This window comes from Coturnix japonica, chromosome 14 (genome assembly GCF_054131305.1).
Source record: "Coturnix japonica strain WE chromosome 14, WE-NBRP24, whole genome shotgun sequence".
In the NCBI taxonomy this organism is placed as follows: domain Eukaryota; kingdom Metazoa; phylum Chordata; class Aves; order Galliformes; family Phasianidae; genus Coturnix; species Coturnix japonica.
The window spans coordinates 393,523-415,332 of record NC_140676.1 but is presented as its reverse complement, the minus strand read 5'-3'; the positions used below and the strand labels follow the sequence as shown (position 1 = coordinate 415,332).

Sequence of the window (21,810 nt, the reverse complement as noted above, 5' to 3'; positions counted from 1 at the left end):
TACCGCCCGCAGCCTGACACGGGAACCCCACGGGAACACCACGGGAACCCCACGGACACGAACATCCGCCCCTCCCGCCCCCACCCCGGGCCACTGTGCGCCCTCGGCTCCGGCCGATAAAAACATCCCCAGGCCTCGTTCACCCTGAGATAGAATAGATTTATTAGCAAGAGGTAATCAGGAAACATATATTTTTACAAAAAAATGGAAATCTTTTTCCAAACAAGCTGTAAGTTGAAATAGTTTAGGGCTTGAAATAGAATTCTCATACCACGAGGTATTGCTTACAGCAAAATTCTGTCTGTTAGAGTGGAGCATGCCTGCCACTTTAAAGTTAAACTGTGTTTATATACTGTACAATGTAAAAAATACATGGTAATATTCACAGAATAAGCACTACATTACTATATTCCTGCTAGAAGGTGGTTAGACAGGATTACAGTATATGTAATAAAAACACTCGGTCATCTTCGGCTAAATCTACGGCGTGGGACGGGGATGGGGGGGTTGGTGCCAGGGGAGCGGGGCTGCCGCCCGGTGCTCAGCTGCAGCCCTGCGGCCACTGCACGGCCTGAGCTCAGCCCCCCGCCGCCCCCAGCCCTATGGAGGGGAACGAATGACGAAAAGAACATCGTGGAAAAGTAACCCGGACCGCCGGCAAAGTGAGGATGCGTGAAACCTTAAAGGATGCGGGGAATCCTACGCGAGGCCGAAGAGCGGGAGGGGATTTGGGGGGGCTGCTGGGGGAAGCGCGCACACGGGGGGCACTCCGGCATCCAACGGGAACACACAGCTATGTACAGCGGGGGCGGAGCGCCCGGCTCAGGAAGGCAGCTTGGGCTCCATCCGCAGCGAAGCCCCGTATAAAGCCTCCTCGTCCATCACTCCGGACTGGTCCAGCAGGTACTGCGTCACCTGCACAACGGGGCGAGAATCAGAGCCCGTGTGGGGCAGCAGCGGTGCTGCAGTGGGGAGAGGAGAGGGCCGAGCAGTGCCCCCAGTGCCGAGCAGTGCTGCAGCCCCACAGCAGATTGCATGAGCCTGGCACACCCCACAACTGCAAAGTCCTCAGTGGCTCTTCTGCTTTCCATGCTCAGCCACCCCCTGTTCTACCAGGCACCACTGAGCTCCTGTGCTGAGAACACCAAGTCGCAGTGGTTAACCACACTGGGGGGTTGGAATTAGAAGATCTTCAAGGTCCCCCCAGCCTGAGCCGTTCTATGATCCTAAGGCACCGCAATCAGGGAACTGAGGTTCCTGCTGTGAGTGCTGCTGGCGGGCAGAGAACAGCTCTGCCGTGAGCAGGAAGCTGCTGCCATCTCCTGCCACCACGCAGGACCCCGTGGTGTCACAGACCCGTGCTGCTGTGCTGGGGATGTGGCAGACACTGCAGCCATGGTGGGTGTCACTGCTTCTGCAGAGCGGCAGCCCCGCAGCCCACCCAGCCCACCCCTGCACACTGCGGTCACGCTGTGCTGGCAGAGGAAGCACGAGGGCATACGGGGCTTTCCATTGCTGCATGCGTGTCGGGGACAACACGTGGCAGGGGCCAGCAGCGCTGGGCTGTGTGGGGACACAGGGCAGGAGCCTGCGGCCCTGATGGGCACACAAGTGCTGCCCCGTGATAGCTCCGTTCTGTGCCAGCAGGGCCTGGCCGCATGCCTGGGGCTCGGGCAGGATGCAGGAAGATGCCAAGTTTTGTGCAGAGCTGTTGCATGGAGTCACTGCCACCTGCTGCTCACGGCCCTGCAGCGCATGGCACGCTCCTTTCTCCCCCTGCACTGCCCAGATGAGGCCATATATATCACTGAGTGCTGAGTGTGTCTGTAGAAAGAACCACAGCACACCAGCAGCGTGTAGGGAGCTCACTGCTGGCACCCTCCACTCCTCCCCACTGCCACAGGCAACGCTGCTCACCTACCATGTCACATTCCTTACAGAAGCCCCACAGCTTCCCTGAAGGCACTGCCAGAAGCCCAAGGCTTAGTGCTAAAATGGGAAGAGCAGGAGCACGTGGCTCTCGTACCTTGGGCTGGTGCTCGATCTTGTAGGAGGTTTGCTGGAACTGGCGGATCTCTCTGATGATGTGAGAAATCTGTCCAGAAAGGAAATAAAACCATTGGTCACAGTGCAGCCATCACTGGCGCCACTGGCTCCTGGCACCACTCTGCCCACACCGCTCCAGCACCACCAGCAGAACCCCCCGGTGCCGCCCAGAGCTGCCCACGTGCCCAGCACTCACCATCCTCATTTTGGAGAAGTTCACCAGCCCGTCCTCAGTGTAGTTGGGGGTGCCCTCCTCGATGAAGGCCAGGTCGGTCAGGTACATCCCCAGGTAGGGCACGCATGGGGGGTCGCAGCTGTGGGAGCAAATTGCAGACACATGAGAGAGAAATAACCCCAACCAGAGCTTGTGTGGGCCCTGCAGGGGAGGCAGGAGGGCTGTGCCCCGCAGCTACCAGGATCTGAAGGGTTCTGTAAGATGCGGGAGCTCCAGGGCTCAACCCCACCATCTCATTGTCAGCTACAGAAAAATGAACTAGAATTGCATGGGAGGAGTGTGATGAGTGGGTGACCCTGTCCCAGCATCTCTGGGCTCACTGAGGGCAGTGACTAATCAACCCCAGAGCTAAGGGGACACAGGGAGGCAGGAGGCAAAGCAAGCACTGTGCCAACCCACTGCCCTGGGCCATACGTGGCACTCCATGCAGCACAACATGAACACCATACAATGACCTTCTGGGGAACCTGAGTGTCAGAAAGGCACCCAGCCCTGCTCACTGCAGTGCAGCCCCCCAAACAGGTCACGGCCCTCACTCACTTTTTCAGAGCCTCCCTCAGGTTCTTGAACCTGCCCTCCGAGGACACCAGCTTCTGCAGCTTGTCGATCAGAGCCTTCGTCTGCAAGAGACCCAAAGCGTACCCTGGGGTGGCACAGGCAGGAACCCCCTCCCATCTCCACCCACCCGGCCCGTGGGACCCCTTCCCCACTGCAGTGCTGGGAGCAGCGCGCGGCTGCTGGGACCACATGGAGGAGCGGAGCAGATGCTGAGCAAAGCTCCTGCAGCACGGCACAGCACAGCACAGCCCACAGCTCCCCGCCTCCTCCTTTGCCAGCGCCTGTCTGAATTCACAGGTTTAGCTCTTTGCAACAAAAATATGAGATATTTCAGACTCAGGAGGAGCCCACACAGCAGTTCTGGCTCCGGCAGCCCCCGGGCTCCGGCAGGCTCGATAGAAGCTATTTCTGCACCAAGTAAATCGACACAGGAATTAATTCTGCTCATCCATAATTGGTCCTGGAAGCCCTCAAATTGAAGTGCACGCATGCACGGGTGTGCACGGCAGCAACAGCCCATTGGGGAGGGCCAGTCCATCTGCAGAGCTCCCTCCTGCAGGGGCCGACCCAAAGGCAGCGTCCCACCGCAGCCCGGCGTCCCCACCTGCTTGGAGACCTTCAGCCAGGTTTTCTTGAGGCGGAAGATCGCGCTGCGGTTGAGGGAGGAGGTGATCTCCAGCACGGCGTTGTAGTTGTGCAGGCAGCGGCAGATGTCGGCTACCGCCACCCACTTCTCGATGGCGCTGACGCGCGCGGTGAGCTCCTCGTTGCGCAGGATCTCGGACGCAATTAAGTTGCTGACCTTCGGGAGGCAGCAGCCGCAGCATCAGCAGCGCTTCGGGCAGCGCCTCAACCCGCACCCACGTGCCGCACGCTCCGTTTTTGTTACCATCCCACCCCGCAGCCCCGCTCACATCATTGAAGTGCTTCGTGTTCTTCATGATGTACGGCGTCCGCTCGTTCTTCTCCAGCTTCATCCAGCCCTGCCCGAAGAACTCCCTGCAAAGCGCAGTGCCGAGCTGACCTCTCACTGCTGTGATCACCCCACGCCCCCCAGCAGGACACCCCGCGCCCCACTCACTCGTAGGGGATCTTCTTGAAGACCAGGTGGTCGAGCAGTGTCAGCTGCTCCGCTATCTCCAGCGCCGAGTGATTCTCAAAGGGCTCCGGTTTGACTCCCTCAGCCTACAGTGCAGAAACAAGGGCTGCTTAGAACCACTGCATCACAGACCAGCTCGGGCTGGAAGGGGCCCCCAAGACCCTCTGATGAAATGAGCAGGGACCCCCCAGCTCCACCAGTGCTCAGAGCCCATCCGGCCTGACCATGGTTGTCCCAGGGACAGTCACTGAGTTGGGACTTTTTTTCAGACTCAAGAGAAAGGCAAAGCCACCTCCCATGCCATGAACCCGACCCGTCACAGCAGCCCTCCCTGGCCCCACACAGTGCTGGTGGCTCCCAGAGCATTAATCGCATCCATACATGTGTCCATGTGGATGCACACAACCACCCGATCCCCACTGCTGACTTAATGGAGTGTCAGATCCCAGCACACTGGTCTGTGTAACCACTGCTCTTCTGCCCTACATCTGCTTAATTAACAAAGCAGCAAGGAATGGCAGCAGGAGCAGAGCAGCTGTGTGAGCATCACTGAGGTGGAGGAACACCACGAGGGGACCTGGCAGCCCTTGCACCCCAATGAGCGCCCCAAGCCTTGCAGGGCACTGCCTTTGCCAGGTGTTGTCCTTAAAGCTCAGCTCCTCGGGGCGAGCAGCAGAGTGAAACCCCCGTGTTTGTTTGCATGCTCCACTTCCAGGGCACTTTGCGGCTCCAGTGATCACAGACAAAAGCCTTAAAACCTGAAGTGCCTCAAAGGCTGCAGAAAGCAGCAGAGCAGACCAGGGGGCAGCAGAACTGTTGGCTCAGGCGCACCAGGCCACGCTGGAGTGCTGCTGTTTTTTCCAGGCTTTGTTTTCTCTGAGTGCAGAGCAGCAGCCCCAGCTCAGTGCTCACCCTGAGCTCTGTGAATGCACCGCACGTTCCCTGTGCTCCACTTGGAGCGGTGCTGACACAGCACCTGAAGCCCACAGCCAGCAGCACTGGTGCAGGGCTGGGGCACTGGGAACCCATGGGACATCCCTGAACCCCGTGGGCTGGCACATCTCTGTGCCCCTGCAGCACTGCCAATGGTGTGGATAGATGGATTTGGATGGGGGCTGCACTGGTGCTGCTGTTTCCAGCAGTGGGCTGCTGTGAGCAGCTGACAGAGCTCACCATCTGCATCACTTCCTCCAGCGTGGTCTGGTTGTCCCCCGGGTCCTCCTGTGTCAGAGTTCTGTGACACAAAAGGATACAGCACTTAGAATCACGGCTCTTGGCATGGTTGGGTAGGAAAGGACAAAGGACCTTGGAGCCACCACCCCCCCCACCGCAGGCTGGGTGCCCCCCACCAGCTCAGGCTGCCCAGGTTCCCATTCGTGTTCCCATGTCCACTTTTACCCTGGGAGCAGCCACAGGAGCCCAGAACTGCACCAGAAGTGAACCCTCCGCCAGCCCTTCACCTGATGATGTTTGCAGCTGCTTTCCTCTCCTGGGTCAGGAGCTCGGGGTCGTGAATCACCTCCTCCAGAAAGCTGATCACCCTGAACTTCAGCTCCTCATTGGTTTCAAAGTCCTGCCAAATCAGGCACAGTCACAGCTGTGATCAATCTCACACACAGCGCATTACTACACTATGAGGATGGGGAACAACAGGGAACACCGCGGCCCCCTGACCCTGATCTCATCCTGCCAACTCCCCCCAGCAACCAAACCCCAGTGATGCACTTCCCCACAGCCCCGTGGTGCCCTGCTGCATCCACAGCACCTCCCATCTCCCCACGTCCACTCAATTGCTTAATTAAAAAGTCCTGTGCTGAAGCCTGGCTGAACCCGCTGCCAAACCTGTGCAAGTACCCAGATCCCAAAGAGCACACCCAGACCCGCGGAGCTGTCCTGTGCCATGGGCACACCACTGCCTGGACCCCCCGCTGCACCTGCGAGTGCTTGGAGACCCAGTGCCGCAGCACGTTGAGGACCCTGTTGGTGGCTGCTCTCCGGATGACAAACTCCTTGTCCCCGTTCCGCTGGTCAGTCGGGAAGCCTGAAAGCAGGAGCACTGCTCAGCACAGCCAGGAGCTGCTTGGGGTACTTTTAGGATTGCGAGAAGGAAAAGCCCTGTGTTTCCAAGTACCCCAAAGCAGTTGAGCTGCATCTGCAAGGGGTTTGGCTGCCTGCAATGTGCAACCTGCAGAGCCACGGTGCTGCTGGGGGCAGCTGCCAAACACGGTGGGGACGGGCACATGCAGACGCTGGCCCTGCAGAACCCAACCCCGCACCTGCACTGGCCAGCGACATGCGCCGGTACTTCTCCTTGGTGGGGGTCCCCTCATTGGCACCTGCCGTGGCGATGGCGAAGGCGGACGCAGCAGACAGGGCACTGCGAGTGCTGTCCAGCTCCCGGCAGGATGGCATCACCACACCGTTGTTGTAGGAGAACAGGGAGAAATCTGGAGGGGGAACGGCAGCCCTCAACCACAGCAGCAGCCCAGCTGTGCCCCCCATTCCTGCCACAGCCCGCAGCTCGCCACAGGCGCTGTGCTCACATCTCACCTGAGGAGTTCTTGCACTTGACGGACATGGGAGTGGTCGGAGATTTTGTCGGGGATGTTTCAGCCTCCGCCTCATCGCTCTGGTTGGGGTCGGTGTCAGACTCCTCCCGGACGGACACGTCTGAGCCTGGGGAGCAGGGAGTGCTCACGGCCAGCACCACACACAGTGCAGCCCCATATTTCCCTACAGCCCGTACCCTACCCTGGAGCTGCAGCCCAGACACCCACATGACATCAATGTGACCCTGGCAGGTCACAGCCAGGACACCTCCTGCCCTTCCCATGAGGACTCACTCTGTTTGCTCGGCAGCATCTCCTCCTGTTTCTCTGCGGCCGCTTCCCCTTCATCAGGGATCTTGTTGGGGTAGCTGCTGGACACGTACAGCTTGTTGATGTCCAGGGTGGTCTTGCTGAAGGGGCCCATGGAGGAGTACATGCTTGCATAGCCGTTGGAGGAGCAGCTGAGCGCCGCCAGGTCCAGCGCCTTGCCCCCCGTGATGATGGGGATGTTGAGGGAGAGCTTCCTGCGCCGGCTGGGGGACGACGACTTGGTAATGGAGAGCGGCGGCGGCGAGGAGAACTTGCGGTTGGCACGGGGGGACTTGGGGGGCTCGCCATAGAGCAGCTTGGTGTTCTGGCTGCTGGCAAACAGCAGCTCCAGGGACCTGCAGGAGGAGATGGGAGCTGGCGCTCACCCTGCGGCACAGCACAGCACAGCACAGCACAGCACAGCACAGCACAGCACAGCATGCCATCGGGTGGGAGACAGCACAGACAGAGCCTCACCGCGCAGGGATGGCGCTGATGGGTTTCTTGTAGATGGTGATGAGCTTGTCAAGAACGACCAGGGCGGTGGTGAAGACACGGTACGAGTGCAGGAACGTGTTCAGAAAGTCGATGCTCAGGAAACGCAGGTCCGTCAGCCGCTCCAGCAGCCGTTCCACGCTTGCATAGCGGATCTGGAGGACCTTGCAGGAATTCATCGTTTTACTGAACCTAATGTCAACATCATCACAATACAAGCTGGCATCAGACCTGCAGAGAAACAAGAGATCTGTGGCTCCAGCCTGGAACGAGACCAAGAGCTGCAGGGCACGAGCAGCCGCACTCGAGGCATGCGGAGACCAGGGGTGGAGGGTGCTGGGGGAAGGAGCACTGCTCACAGGGTGCCTCAGGACCGCTCCGGGGAAGGCTGGGCCCCAGATGGGTGGCAAAGCTGGGGCAGGGCAGAGCCCCACGGCCATGCAGCACACAGCAGAACTCACTTGATCATCTGTGGCACGGTGACCTTGGAGTTCTCCTCGAAGGCGTTCATCATGAGCCCGTTGCAGCGGATATTGTCCACGCACTGTGAGAGACAGTGGGGAACATGGGAGGGGGCAGTGGTGGGGGCAGCACCCCACTCCTGTTTCTTCTCTTTTGGAGAAGATTTTTTTCCTAGAATCCAACTTTGTGCAAAGCAAGCACAGAGCTTGTAAGGTGTTACCACATGCAGGGGTCAGTCAACTCAAGGCACAGCCCATAGGCAGCCCATGGGACACCCCATATCCATGCGGTGTAGCTCTTTGCATCCCCATACTGCACTTCCACTGTCTGAGCCACCAGACACCAGCAGCACCTTCTGGTGATGCTCTGTGGCCACACAGCACGTGTGCTGGCCCCCAGGGGCAAGCTGTACCTGGCTGATGTCGCTGGTCCAGGCGGCCTTCTCCTGCCTGGAGGATGCCACGAGGATGACGGTGAAGGACGAGGCATCCTTTGGCTCCACCACAATCTTGAAGTCGAGATGGTCGATGTCCTGCCCTGGAGCTTTTGCTTGGGAGCAGAGCAAGCAAGCATGGACATTGGATGGGGAGATGCACAAATCCCCCACCCCAAGGAAGGGCGCAGGGACTGTGGGGTACCTACCATCCTCATCGGTGCTCTCCTGCTCCTCGATCAGCGTGCAGTCGATGAGGGAGATGACGCCATTCTGCAGAGCGGGAGTCAGGGTCAGAAGCAGGATGGTAAATCCAGCTGCAGCAGGATTGGGGTCTACTGCCCCAGCCCCTGCCATGTGCCATGCCCCACCGCCATGCCCACCTTGGTGAGGTGCAGCTTGCCGCCAGAGCCACGCGTGCAGATGATCAGGTGCTTGGAGAAGAGGAAGCACTGCCGCTCACCCTCCTTGCGCAGTGACAGAGAGCCCAGCCGCCCACGTGTGATCTTCCCCTTCTCTGACATCGGCACTTGAATGAGGGACCCTGCAGGGAGAGCACCCATCCCCGGCTCCAACTGGTCCGTGGGGCGGCAGGGACAGCGAGTGCCATGGGGCACTGCACTGACCCAGGAGGGCCTGGCAGCAGGAGCACGGTACCTTGTCGTACAAAGGTCTGGCTGGTGTCCAGCAGAATCTCACAGCCCTCGATGATCATCCGCTCTATCGCCAGATTTTTTCGGATGTTTTCGGTCTCACTCACTTCATCGTGCATTATCCTGCAGGAGGGAGATGAGCTCCAATGACACACACCCAAGCTGTTTTTTCTCCACTGAAACAGGTTGGGGGGCTGCATTGGGTAATGGACATTCCCAGAGCCACCGCCTCCATCTGTCCCACACCGCCCTGTGCCACCCCGCGGCTCTGACCTGGAGAGCTCCTCCAGCTTGGACTTGGCATAATCCAGGCTGTTCCTCTCCACGTGCTCGTGCGGGGTGTGGGCCAGCAGCTCGTGCAGCGTCAGGATGTACCGGGGGATCTGCAGCACAGAGCAGAGCGGGGCTCAGCAGCACAGTACAGGGCTGGGGCTGGGCTAGGGCACGGGGGTCTATCAGCCACGTCACCTGGAACATGGGGTAGGTGAGGAAGGTCTCCAGCGTGCGCTCCTCGCAGTCGGGCTTGGCCTCGTAGTGCTTCAGCAACTTGTCGAAGTCGCGGTTCTGCTTGCAGTGCGCCAGGATCTGCAGGCTGTACTGGTGGTTCCGCACAAACTCCTGGTAGATGTTCAGCATGGGCAGCAGAATGTCAAAGAGGTCGGCTGCGGGCAGAGGCAGTAATTGGCTTTCTCCATTCATTCTTTTTTCTTTGCTCAGGCTCATGCCTGACGTTAACAAGGCTCAGGGGCCAGCAGTGATGTGCAGTGCTGCACTTCACTGCCAACAATTAGCAAAAAGTCCACCAAGCCTCGTTAGGACAGCAGCGAGAAGCAGGGAGCAGAGCAGGGGGCACTCACCCAGCACAAGGGTTGGCCAGCTGGATATCCTTGCTTTCAGGCCTTGGTAAAAGATTTGGTGCAAAAACATGATCGTTTCGCTGCAAAGAAATCCAGAGGTGTGGAGCAGATGAAGAAGCAGACAATAATAGGACCAAATCACCCCCCAGCTGCATGTGAGACAGCCTGGGGATGAGTCCTGCCAGGGGGGTTGCAGGGAGGTCCCATAGCAGTAAGTGGGTACTTGTCAGCACCCTGAGCCTGGGGGACCCCCCATCATCACAGCATCCACAATGCAGCATCGCCTCCTCTGTGCCCAGTGTCTCCTCCATGCACAGCACCAGGCTCCTCTTTGCAAAGCCCACTCCCCCTGCCCGCAGGTTGGGAGCCAACCAGGATTCCCCCTTGCACTCTCCTGCTCCCTGTGAAATGGATGCCCACTGCTGCTGGCTGCCCCTTGTTTCTACGTGCCACCAGGGGAGCAGTGTGCATTTAACTCCCAACAGCCAAAAGCCCATCCTCGCATTCCCCTGGCCTGGCAGTTCCGCTCCCCTCCCTGCACCAGCACTATGAATTTGGTTGGATTGCTCAGAACGGGATCACAGAACGTCCCCAGGTGGAGGAGACCCACAAGGAGTCCAGCCCAGCTGCCGAGCCAGAGCCCACCTGTTGAGGAAGATGCTGCTGACATCATCGTGTGTGATGGGCGGCTTCTTGGAGCTGGCAGCCATGCGCAGCGGCCGCAGGAAGTTGTTGACCAGGATGTGCAGCTGCTGCACGTACTCAGCCTCAGCCTCCAGCATGCTGAACACCACCTGGTTCCTCTTGCGCATGCTGTCAGCGTGCGGGGACCTGATGTAGTCCTGGATGATGGTCTTCCACTTCCTGCGGCACAGCCAGCCGCGCAGGAAGCTCTGCACCTGGGGGAGCAGCACTCGTTAGTGCAGGGCGGCTCATCAGCACAGGCTAACAGAGCATGGGCAGGCTGCGGCCCATGGTGCTGGTGGGCAGCAGCAGCCAGCAGAGCTTCTGAGCAGGTGAATGTGACCCCCCCAAGAAGGCTGCTCACTCCTGGCCATGTGAACATGATGCTGCACTGTCCAGCATCAGCTCCGTGTGGGTACCAAGCTCAGCTCAATGCAGCAGGGGCTGCTGAGCTGCAAAGCCAAGCTCCTCCCTGACAGCCCCACACGGACCCAGCAGCTCCACGCCCGGCTGTGCCGAACCTTTTTGATTTTCTTGATGTCGCTGTCGTCCTCGCTGGGTGTGCTGCTCTGCACCGACTGGATGCGCTCGTTGTCCTTCAGCAGGGAAGCGATCTGCAGCACAGGGACAGCATCACACCTGCAGTGCCCTTGCAGCAGGACCCAGCACGTGCTGCCCCCACCCAGCAGCCACGTGTGACACAACCCCCACGTCTGTGCCCGCAGCAGCGCCCGGTCCGCCCCGTACCTCCGCCTTCAGGCGCTCGATCTCGATCTCCCCATCCTCAATCTGTTGTCGGAGTTGCTTGGCAACAGTTTTCTCTGTTTCCACAATCTGAAGTAAATGGAGGTACTTCTGCATCAGCGCCTCGTGCTCCGTGGCCAGGGTCCTGTAGCTGTGGGCAGACATGGCTGTCAGAGCAGCCCCTGGCCCCCCACACCTCCCTGACACACAGCTCAGAGGGACCCGCAGTTAGGATACAGAGAGCTGTAGGCATCCAGTCACCTGCACGCAGCCCAGCATCCAGCCTCGCCATCAGTGCTCCCCCCGCTGGATGCTGCACCAACATTGCCCAGCACGGCAGTGCTCACTGTGACAATCCCACTGCCCCAGGATGGCACAGCACAGCAATGCCCACTTTGACAATCCTGTTCCCAACCATTTTTGCTATCCCCAGTGGAAGCCCTGCTTCTGGCCCCACACATGGCAGGGGATGGGGTGCAGAAGCAGTGACATGTGGCACAGGGGCAGTCCTCAGTACCTGGCGTGGGCAATGGCTGCCACCCACTCGTCGCAGTCCTTGGCATCCTCAGTGCGCAGCTCCAGCGTCTTCTGGTTCTCATGGTTGAAGTTCACGGTGAAGTAATGCTGTGGGGGGAGCAGGACGGGGTCAGGAGGGTCCCTGTGGTCAGCAGCTCACTGCTGTGCTCACAGCCAAGCGCCCCGCAGCGCTGCTCCAGGAGCACAGCCATGGAGCTGCAGGGGGGACACTGCTATGAAACACACAGAGCAGGGAACACCTGCAAGTAACAGCATCCTGCTGGGCACAGATCCCAAATGCACATGAATGCATCACAGCCCAAGGCAGCAGGACAGGAGGGAGCCTTCCCCCATGCAGGGGATGCAGTGCTGCATCCCTTCCATGTCCCATTACATCCCTGCCATGTCCCTACCACATCCCACTGCCAGGACCCTGCACAGGGCCATACCCCACGTGCAGCAGCGCCAGCCCTGGGCATTCTCATAGCCGCAGCACGGCAGGATGGGCGCAGCAGCTATTTTCAGCTTCCCTTGACATTTACAGTATTGGTGTTAATTGTGCGGCGGCGGCCCCAGCCCGCACTGTTGCTGTGCTTTCCTGCTGTCTCCTAGGAGACAGGTAACGCGCAGCACTGCTGCCAGCAGCTGGGCCAGGCAGAAACATGATGGAAAGAGCTCCTTCCGATGCTGTCTGCTGCTCTGCTATGGAGTTCATAGAGGGCAGGTGGGTACCACGGCTGCCAGGAGAAGCCACAAGCAGGGGGGTGAGAGGCAAGGAGCACAGGACGCGGCGTGCCCACAGCACAGTGCCCACATGGGGCTGCATTCACCAAGTAACAGCCAAAAACAGACCCCCATGTGCTGCATCCTCCCAGCACAGCCCCAGAGCTGACAGGTACAGCTGCACGGCTCACACACCAGGATGGACCTCGTGCCCTGCAGCTGCTGGGGGAGCCCTCCCTCTGAGCCATGTCACCCCATCGTCTCCTCCCTCCCACCCCAAAGGCGTCTTAGAGGCAGCAGGACGCCCCTGACAAACACCTGTCCGGGTTCTGGAGCTGTATGGGTGGCTGTGCCCCACCACACCGTGGTGCTGCCGTGCCTTGTGCTGGCCCTGGAGCTGTGCACACCGTGTGCTGTCACTGCCATCATTCCCAACCAACACCCAGGAAGCTCAACGTGCTCCGAAGGAGGAAGTTATTTCATATTTGAATAATAAAACACCCACCAGCCTGTTATCTCCTCCTGAATTACGAGCCTCCGCTGTTATCTCAGCCACACATCACTCCCGACAGCACGGGAACGGCTCTGGCAGCGCTCGCTGTGCTCAGGGCACAGAGGTGGCACCAGAGCTGGCAGTGCCAGCTGCCCGAGGGCCGAGCATCCCCATCCTGCAGCAGGTGCAGCTCCTGCAGCTCACACTGCTCCTTCTCGCTGCCTTTTCTGCTCATTGGAAGCCCTCGATGGCACACATCTGCAGAGGCACCCACACATCACTTATCAACAAACCTCCCCTTGCTCTGCCTTCCGAGGAATGACACAGGTACCCCTCGGGTCCCTCATTACTGGCATTCTGCAGCACCCCCCGCAGGCTCTGGGCACTGAGCATCCTCACTGCTTCATCCCCGGGGTGCGGCTGACGCGGCTCTGCCTGCAGGAGCAGCGCGGGAGCATTTCAGGTCACGGTGAGCAGCGCTGAAAGCAGCGGCAGGCGATGCTCCGAGTCCTTCCTCCAGGGCCAGAGCTGCCCGAGCTTCACTGGGAGACGCTGCAAGTGCTTTTCAGCAATGGTAGAGAGCACATTCTGCTTTGGCCCCAGTCTCCAAAACCTTCAGCTCAGTCACACTGAAGTCATTTATTCTGAGGCAGACAGCGGTGTGAACAATCCCAGCTCCAGAATTCCAACAAACTCCAGCACCTGGATGCTGAGAACGGCTGCTGGGTGCTGAGCTGGGCGATGGGCAGGACCACGTCCCCACAGCACAGCACTCCGACAGGGACCTGCACGCTGCTCCCAGCACCCACCACCCCACGGCCCGGAGCACTCCGCCCTGGTGCAGGCTGCACGGCTGCATCCCTGCTCCTGCACAGCCACAGCAACACGTCTGGCACTGGTCAGGAGGTGCAGTGAGCAGGGAGCTGCCCTGGCACCTGCTGCAGCTCCGGCCCCCACAGCCCACTGCAGCAGCTCGGTTCCCCATCGCTCCAGCAGAACAGCCCAGCAGCAGCCCAGCTATTTTTACCGAGACAAGAGCACAATAGCAAAAGGCTGCTTGGGAGCTATTTCTGCTTCCAGAACCTCAACAAACGACTTTGAATTAATGAAGGAGACTACCCAAGTGATTAATGTGCTGGGAAGGCTCCACAGAAATGTCCTCCCTCGTGTCTGATGTCCCCATGCTGGTGCTGCTGGCGCAGCCGCGCTGCCCTCTGCCAAGCGCACAGAATGGAGGCAGAGCAGCACCCGCTGCTCCTCGGGGGCTGCACTGGGCATCCCTGCACACCCCAGGATTCTGGTCCTGCTGTCCCACGGTGCTGAGATGTGCAGGTCCTCCAAGGGTGCAGCTGGAAGCCATGCACAGGGTTCCCATGCCTGCCTTGCACCCACCCCAGCTCCCTGTGGGGCTCAGCAGGACCCGCTGGCACTCAAGAGCCACACCTGTGTCCTATTCCCACACCCGTGTCTGCCCCCCTGCCCACGGAGGGGACACCTGGGCTCCTCCATCCTGCCACATCCCCAGCCAAAGCCACCAGATGGTTGCAATGAATGTGAGTGCCACCACAATGGGAGCTCTGTGCAGAGTGCAGTGGTGCCCACTCATGGTGCTGCAGGGGGACAGGCAGGGTGCTCCAGGGGCACTGAGCCAAAAGATGGGACCAAACATCTCCAGCACTCACAATGAGGAAGGGAACAGCAGAGTCAGGCCCAGCACAAGCAGAAACACAAGTGCTTGGGACTTTGGAGCCCCTCTGACACCCCAGACCTCATTACCTGCTGGGACAGGATGCAGCACCATGCTTAGTGCCCATGGTTGGTGCTATCTGCCAGGTCCCAGCAGGCACAGGGCACTTCCACGTGGAGCACAGCCAGGCTCTGGGCTGAGAAGATTGCAGCAGGGCCAGTCTGCAGCCCCTGCCCCACTCAGGACAGCTCTGCTGGGCTCCCCACAGCACCACCCCGTGCCTGAGGATGCTGCGTGGGGACACGCAGGGATTCAGCTCACAGACCAAGGTCTGCCCAAATACTCCGAGCTGATGTCAGCAGGGCTCCGTTCCCCACGTCCCTGGTGCGACACTGTGTTACCATCACACAGCTCACTGCAGGAACCTGGGCACAGCACAGGGCTGGGAGCAGCACCGTAACCACGGGCATCCCCACCTCAGTGTGTGCCAAAGGGAGCTGCCAGCCAAGGTGATGTGCAGGCAAACATTGTGAGGCGCAGGAAGCACTGCGGTGCCGTTCCATCAGCTCCCCTCTGTGAGTGCTGGTGCAAAATGCGGGCTGTGACTTCAGCTCGTTTGTTCACACCACGTCTGTGGAAGGGAGTGTTGACCCCGGATGTCCTTATTTGGATTTCCATGACAAATATGAGTGAAGGTTTTCTGCCCCCTGACAAAGTGGGATCACGCTGCATCGCCCCATCCTGCAGCTGACACCATGTGAACAGAGCCCACAAGCAGTGAGCAGCACACAGCCCAGACCCCACAATGGGGACGTGGTGATCAAACCCTCTGTTCTGTCCCTCTGCTTTCCATATAACTTCACTCCTTTCCTCTCACACGTGCTGCATGCTAAGCACGCTGCATTCCACCACAACAACAAACCTGCAGCAAAGCAAAATAGGTGAACATGAAAACAGAGAACACTTGGGAAGGAACAGCCTTTGACATTCTTCCTCTGTGGAGAATTTGAAACCTTTTGGGTTTTACTTTAGAATCCAAACCCAAAGGTGCTGTCTGAAGGGAGCCCCGTGCTCACGGCTGAAGCCCAGACGGGTAAATCCCCTCCAATGACAATTAATGGCGATCAGGGGCGATGCTAGAAATTTCCTCCACACCTTCCAAAGAGCCACCACTGCTGAGTGCAGCTCTGTACCAGCACAGGAGGAAACAGCCCCTCTGATCTGCAGAGCTGCCACCCCCCACCCAGAGACCCCCAGGCACCCTGCACCGAGCGGGCTGCAGAGCTGCACCATCAGCATTCTGCTGCTCATCCCATCTGCTGGGAGATTAATCAGTTTGCAGAGCTGTGGGCAACCCGATGCCTGAGCGCTTCCATCTGCATTTGTCCCAGTAATGAGCCGTGGTGCAGAGCCAGGTGCTGGCCCCGGTGAATCAGTGCAGAGCAGCCGCCCTGCAGGCAGCCCATGTGGCAGGAGCCGCTGTGCCCCACGGGCAGCCCCTCAGCTGCACCACAGACGGATCCTCCCAGTGTGCTCTGAAAACAAAAGAGGTGATGAATGCGTCCCTCAGCATTCCCCCAACAGAAAATTCCTCCTGGACAACTACAAGGAGTCAAATCCCAGCTAATGAGCCAGGATCAAGCTATGGAGCTGCTCTGGGGCACAGCTACAAAGCAGGGGGCAGTGACCCCCAGCCGACACACAGCCCTTCCTGCTGCTGCTGCTGCTGCAGGAGCTACTTAAGGGCAGCAGCACTGCGAGGGCACCACTGCTGCACAACAACAGCAGCGTTCAGCCGGAGCAGCACGGTTGCAGCAATCCCTGCCAGAGCTGTGCCACAGCCCCGAGCTGCTGCAGCCCCAGCACTGCCGGGCACTGGGGTGCAGAACACGCCAGGATCAGCAGCTCGCTGCCTCGCTGCAGGCCGTCCTACCCCTGCTCACCGTGCGGCTGCTTGGCCACATTATGCAAGAGCTGCAGAGCTGGAGCACGAGGCGCGGGGCCTCCCGTGAGCACGCAGCCGGGGCTGAGCACGCACCGCTTCCCGCAGCCCCACGCGGGCACCGGGCTCAGCACGTGCCCACACGCAACGCACCGCAGCCGTGGGGCAAACCAGCAGCAGCCCTCCAGGGGTATCTGACACAGTGGGAGCAAAGGATGGGGATCCGCGAGCCCGGGCTGGAGCCCCCCGGGTACTGCACGGCCCAGCGCCCACCAGAAAACCTGCAGGCACAACCCGCGGGCGGCCGGAGCTGCACAGCCGATGCAGGGCGCTGCGCTGCTGGGAGCTGCTCATCGTACCCACAGACATCAGCCCCTGGAGCCGGGCTCTGAGGGCGCAGCGCTGCTCTGCGGGTGCCATGGGGGGTCCCGGCCCCACCGCCCTGCGGGCACCGCATCTGCAGGCGGGTGTGCGGCGGGGGGCGGAGAGCAGCAGCCAGCCCCGCAGCGCGGCTTTGCTCACCGACCCGTTTCCGCCGGTGCCCGCGGAGCCTCGTGCCCTCGGCTCTGCGCTCTGCGCCGGCGGGGAAACCCGGAGTCCGATCGGCGCGGACGGAGCCCCCCCCAATGGAGCTGGGGGGGATGGGGGGTGATAGGGGGGTGGGGGAGGGCTGCGGCCGCTCCGCTGTCCCCGTTCCCCCACAAGGCGGGAGCCGCACAGCGCTCGGCGGGGCCGCGCCGCGGACACGCGTGGGCTCTGTTGCGCAAAGCGCGAATCGCGACCGCCGGGTGGCGCCCTGCGGCAATTAGCGAGGGTAATTAGCGGGGCTAATTGCGGGACCCGTCACCCCCCCAAACCCCCCCGCGATCCTCCCCAGGGACCGGCGGCGGCACCCCGGGAGCACCACCCCGCCGCATCCCACGGCCCCCGGCCGCGGTCACGAGTGGGCAGAGGCCGGGCGGCTCCGCGGGGGGGAGCGCGGTTCCCGGAGCCGGGAGCGGGCGGTGCGGGGGCAGCGGTCGGTCGGGCGGCCCCGGGCACCCACCTGCTTCTCCAGGGAGTCCTTGGCCGAGAGGGAGGGCTTGGGGGAGGGCGCCCGGTCGCAGACGCAGCCCTCCAGCAGGTAGAGCCCCGATGGCCGCGAGCTGGAGTCGGTCTCGAAGTAGAAGAGCATGTTCTGCAGCAGCGCGAACCACTTGGTGTGCCATTTTGTGTTGTCGGAGCTCCGCTTGCTCAGATAGCCCTTCCTGGCGCCGTCCTTCTTCGCCAGCAGCCCCAGGTAGGTGACGTGCCCGTCATTGAGCCGCATCCCCTTCTGCATCTTGGTGGGCTCGGCGGCTCCTCACATGGTCCCCGCCGGGCAGGCGGCGGGCGGGTACCTGGCGAGCAGCCGCAGCCCCCGCGCCCGCATCAGCGGCGCCCGCTGCCCCCGGAGCTCGGCCGGCTCCTCATCTCAGCTCCTCGTGCCGCCGCCCGGCCCCGCCGCCCTCCCGGCTCTGCGCTGTCTCCGCTCCTCCCGCGGCGGCGGCGGCGGCAGTGCCGGGGGAGCGCCGCGTCCCGGAGCCGCGTCTCCCGCAGGCGGCGGAGTCATGTGACGGTGCCAACGCCGCCACCGCCGCGGACGGCGGCACCGGGACGCCCCGCGCCGGGCACGGATGGGGGATGGCTCTGCCCCAACCGCGGCTGCGGGGGCGGCCGCGCCGCCCGGGGTCGGCCCCCTCCTCTCCCTCTCCTCTCCTCTCCCCGGGGCCGCCCCCGCGGGTAACGGCGCTGCCGACCTCGGAGCGGCTCTCGCCGGATGCCCCGCGCACCGCCAGACGGACCCGGGGGAAGCGATGGGCAGAGGAGCCCCGAGGCGAGAGGGAGCACGGAGCCAGCGGGGATCGCGGCCGGTGGGGGCCCTGAGCCCTCCACGAACCCCGGCTGGCCAGGTTCCCTCTAAGAGAGACCCCCGATAAGCGGGGCCCTCGGTAAGTGGGACCCCAGGGCTGGCTGTGACCCTCGGGACGGCCCCGACCTCAGAGCAACGTGGCTCAGCACGTGGCTGTGCTCAGCCCCACGAGGCAGCGCAGCCGTCGAGCATCCTGCGGAATCAGCCCCGCTCGCGGGGTGTCCCCAGTCACGTCCCCCTTCGTGGTGGGTCTCACACACGGCCCCACACCTCCCGCCCCCACGGGGCAGATGGATGGAGGTCATCGCATTCCCATCCACTGCAGTCCCTGATGTTGGGATGGTCCCACCACACTAGGAGGGAGAGCAGCACCTTCAGCACCTCATCACAGCCCTCCAGCTGCACAGCCACTGCTGGAGGTCACAAGGGGAGAAGACCCCAGCGTCCCTCTTTACCTCCACGCATCTCGCTCCTTTAAGCCCCTCCTGCACTCAGACCCGGAGCGCTGCACAGAGTAAAACGGGGACTGCTGGGAGCTGCGGCTGGGCAGGGTTGGGGGCAGGTGCTGCCCATCTCCTGGGGGCTGCAGGTGGGCCCAGGGGCCGCGGTGATGTGCACACACAGCAGCCGGGGTGATGAGGGAGCTGCCCGCCCGCAGCGCCAGAGGAAGCGGCCCCTGCCCGGGTGTGACCGAGCCCCGCAGACACGGAGGGCATCGGGAGAACCGCGCTAATTAGCTTTGTTTCCGCCGAACACGTTGGCAGATCTCCAAGGAATTCAGTGAGGTCACAAGCTGCCATGGAAACAAGAGGGAACAGGCTGGAATTGGGAAAGGTGCTGACGTCTCCAGGCACCGGAGCTGCTGTGCAGGGCGCAGCCTTCTGTCCCCATGGCCAAACTGTGCCAGCATCGCGTCGGCTGTGGGTGGTTGCATCCATCCAGCTCCTGGACATTCCCCGTGCATCCACCTCCTGCAGGGCCGGGGCCGACCCCTGCTCCTGTCCCATCTCTGAGCTACAGATGGATCAAAGCACACGGCTGAAGGTGCTCCCCATGAGCAGCATGTGCTCATTGCAGAGCACGAGCCCCAACAGCACGGCAGTGTGGGGACAGGCAGGAGGGGCTGCTCATGGAGTGCTGCAGTCACATTCTTCCTGGGAGCTGGCAAGGTCTTGGATCAAATAAATGATAACTTGGAAGGCAGCGCTGCCAGTAATGCCAACACTGTGCGAAAGTGCTGGGAAGGATGAGCACGCCCCATTCAAATGCATGAAATGTGTTCAGGGGAAGCAGAGGTGACATTTGCATCATTTCTCCCCCATGTACAGCAATGCAGCCTGCCTGGCTGCTGGGGCTGCACAGACAGTGCTTTGTCCAGAGCTAAGATTTCTCGTTATTTTCAAGGCTCTTAATGGCAGTGGGTTCTCCTCTCTCCATGTAAGTGTTTAATAAACATCAAAGCAGTTCCAATGGGCACCCCTCACTAAGCTGAGGTTCGAGTTGGGGCTCACTGCCTGCAGCAGCATCAGCCCCAGCAGCACGACCCACTGGGATCCCCACGCTCTGCTCTGTGCAGGGGGGCACACGCAGCACTCCAGGCCCACAACCATGCAAGGACAAGGGGCAACGCAGCAGGAGGGAGGGAAGGTTTCTGCTGCTTCCCGTCCTGCTGTTGGTATCTGGGCAGGTGCTGTGCCTGTTTCTGACTCCAATGAAACATACAGCCTGAAGTTTCCACGCCAAAATCATCCACAGTGCAAAATGAACCTCCTGTCGGTCCCAGCCCTTGCTTCCACCTTTGGCACCAGCTGGATTCATGTTGGCTCTGCCCAGGGCAGGTGCTGTCACACAGCAGCACCCTCCCTCATGGTGTGACCTGCAGTGCCCACAGAGGGGTCCAGGACGGTGCCTCCCAGCCCTGTCACACAGCAGCTGTAGCACATCACTGCCCTTGAAGACAAACAGCAGGAGGAGTGAGGATTTGCTGGGTGATTTACATGGGAGAAGAGTCGTCTCCTCCATGACATACATCCCTCAGTGGCAAAAGCAAACGCCTCTGGAAGCTGAGTGGGCGCTGCCCTGTTCCAAAGGGCTGCTGAGCGCTGGCAGCAGGCACTGCAGGAGAGGTTCCCCACACACTCAGCCACCTCCCACCTCTTTGCAAGGCACCTCATAACATTATGTAAAAATGCAAATAGAATCCATGCAAAGCTGCAGAGCCACGAGTGCCCGGTGAGAGCCTGGCGAGGAGCAGCCCAGCTGTCCCAGGCAGGGGCTGTTCTGCCAGCACTGACACAGCACTGAGTGCTCCGTGGCCATCAGCTGCCCTTCACACCCTCCCTGTGCGGTGCTGGGCTAATGAGCATTGTGCAGGCAGGCAGTCAGGGCCAACACAGCCTGCCTAACTGTGTTTGGGAGCACGAGATGGGCCTGTGGATCCAAGGCACTGGTAGGAGGTGCCCACAGCTCCGTGGCTGAAGGGTGCAGGGAGAACCAGGCAATCACTGCCCCCCAGGCACAAATGGGTGCAACACTTGAGCACCATGGGAGCTCCCCAGCCCTGGGACACCCTGTGCAGGTGTTGAGCTCCACCCCAGCACTGAGAGCCTGCACACCCTGCTGCCCACACAGCACAGCCATCACCATGCCCAGGGCCGTGCATGGTGCACCAGCGCCTGGAGCCAGCTCAGCACTGAGCAGCACAGTGGCACTGCGTGCACGTGGCTCACAGAGCAGCTCTCATCCCCACGAGGGCAGACACGCAGGGAGCTCCGGAGGCACCGCAGTGCGCAGGGCTGCAGCAGTGGCACCACACCCGGACACAGCAGCTCCTGGTCCAACCCAAGCATCAGTCTCCCAAGAAGGAGAGCACTCCTTTCTGATTCTAATTAAACCAATATTGTATCTTACTAGCAAAGGAGTAAACAAACAATTATGGACTTGATGAGGTGTTGCATGCGGTGCTCGCAGGAGCAGGGAAGGAGCTGGAGGCTGCGGGGGGAGCAGTCCTGTGTTATGTGGCCTCATTCTGCCCCAGCCCTGCACTCAACAGCAAACAGCAGCGAGAGCCCCGTGCCCACTGAGCTTAGCAAAGACAGGGAACGACTGCAGGCTGCAGTCACCAGCAATCCCCACAGAACACACAGGCGTATTCTGGAGGATTTTCCAATTTGCTGCTTTCACAAAGGGATTCTTTATCCCTCCTTCAGGGACCCTCGTGCACTCACAGAACACACCAGACCTGGATTCAGCAGTACTGAAAATGAAGCTGGCAAAGTCTATTTCTGGCCTCCTCTTGGATACTTTGAACAAGCAAGGTGCACTCTGAAAGCTGGGAGGAGAGAGAAGGGGAATGCTCTGCTGGGATGATGCCAACCAGCCATGGCTGGGGCACCACAGGGCACCCCCTGCTCTACGGGCAGGAAGGGCCCAGG

The 21,810-nt window shown here is 60.8% G+C and overlaps 1 protein-coding gene across 3 annotated transcripts; it reads right to left on the bottom strand.

Moving 5' to 3' along the window:
• Window positions 1–138: 138 nt before the first annotated feature.
• Window positions 139–18,122, bottom strand: RASGRF1 (Ras protein specific guanine nucleotide releasing factor 1). 3 transcript variants are annotated; one of them, XM_015873387.3, is made up of 27 exons: window positions 17,531–18,122; window positions 11,642–11,748; window positions 11,128–11,275; window positions 10,902–10,994; window positions 10,342–10,595; window positions 9,697–9,776; window positions 9,308–9,501; window positions 9,113–9,222; window positions 8,844–8,962; window positions 8,570–8,730; window positions 8,396–8,459; window positions 8,166–8,302; window positions 7,753–7,835; window positions 7,274–7,522; window positions 6,782–7,152; window positions 6,489–6,614; window positions 6,215–6,385; window positions 5,873–5,979; window positions 5,399–5,511; window positions 5,112–5,172; window positions 3,921–4,024; window positions 3,754–3,838; window positions 3,444–3,641; window positions 2,822–2,901; window positions 2,243–2,360; window positions 2,027–2,095; window positions 139–915 (listed from the first exon to the last, which is right to left on the bottom strand). In XM_015873387.3, exons 1-27 carry the CDS (start codon window positions 17,804–17,806, stop codon window positions 823–825), a joined length of 3,771 nt encoding a protein of 1,256 aa, XP_015728873.2. In that variant the 5' UTR covers window positions 17,807–18,122; the 3' UTR covers window positions 139–822. The 3 variants fall into 3 exon arrangements, with proteins under 3 accessions (XP_015728873.2, XP_015728875.2, XP_015728874.2); XM_015873389.3 differs by having other exon boundaries at window positions 6,275–6,385; XM_015873388.3 differs by having other exon boundaries at window positions 7,274–7,483.
• Window positions 18,123–21,810: the final 3,688 nt, after the last annotated feature.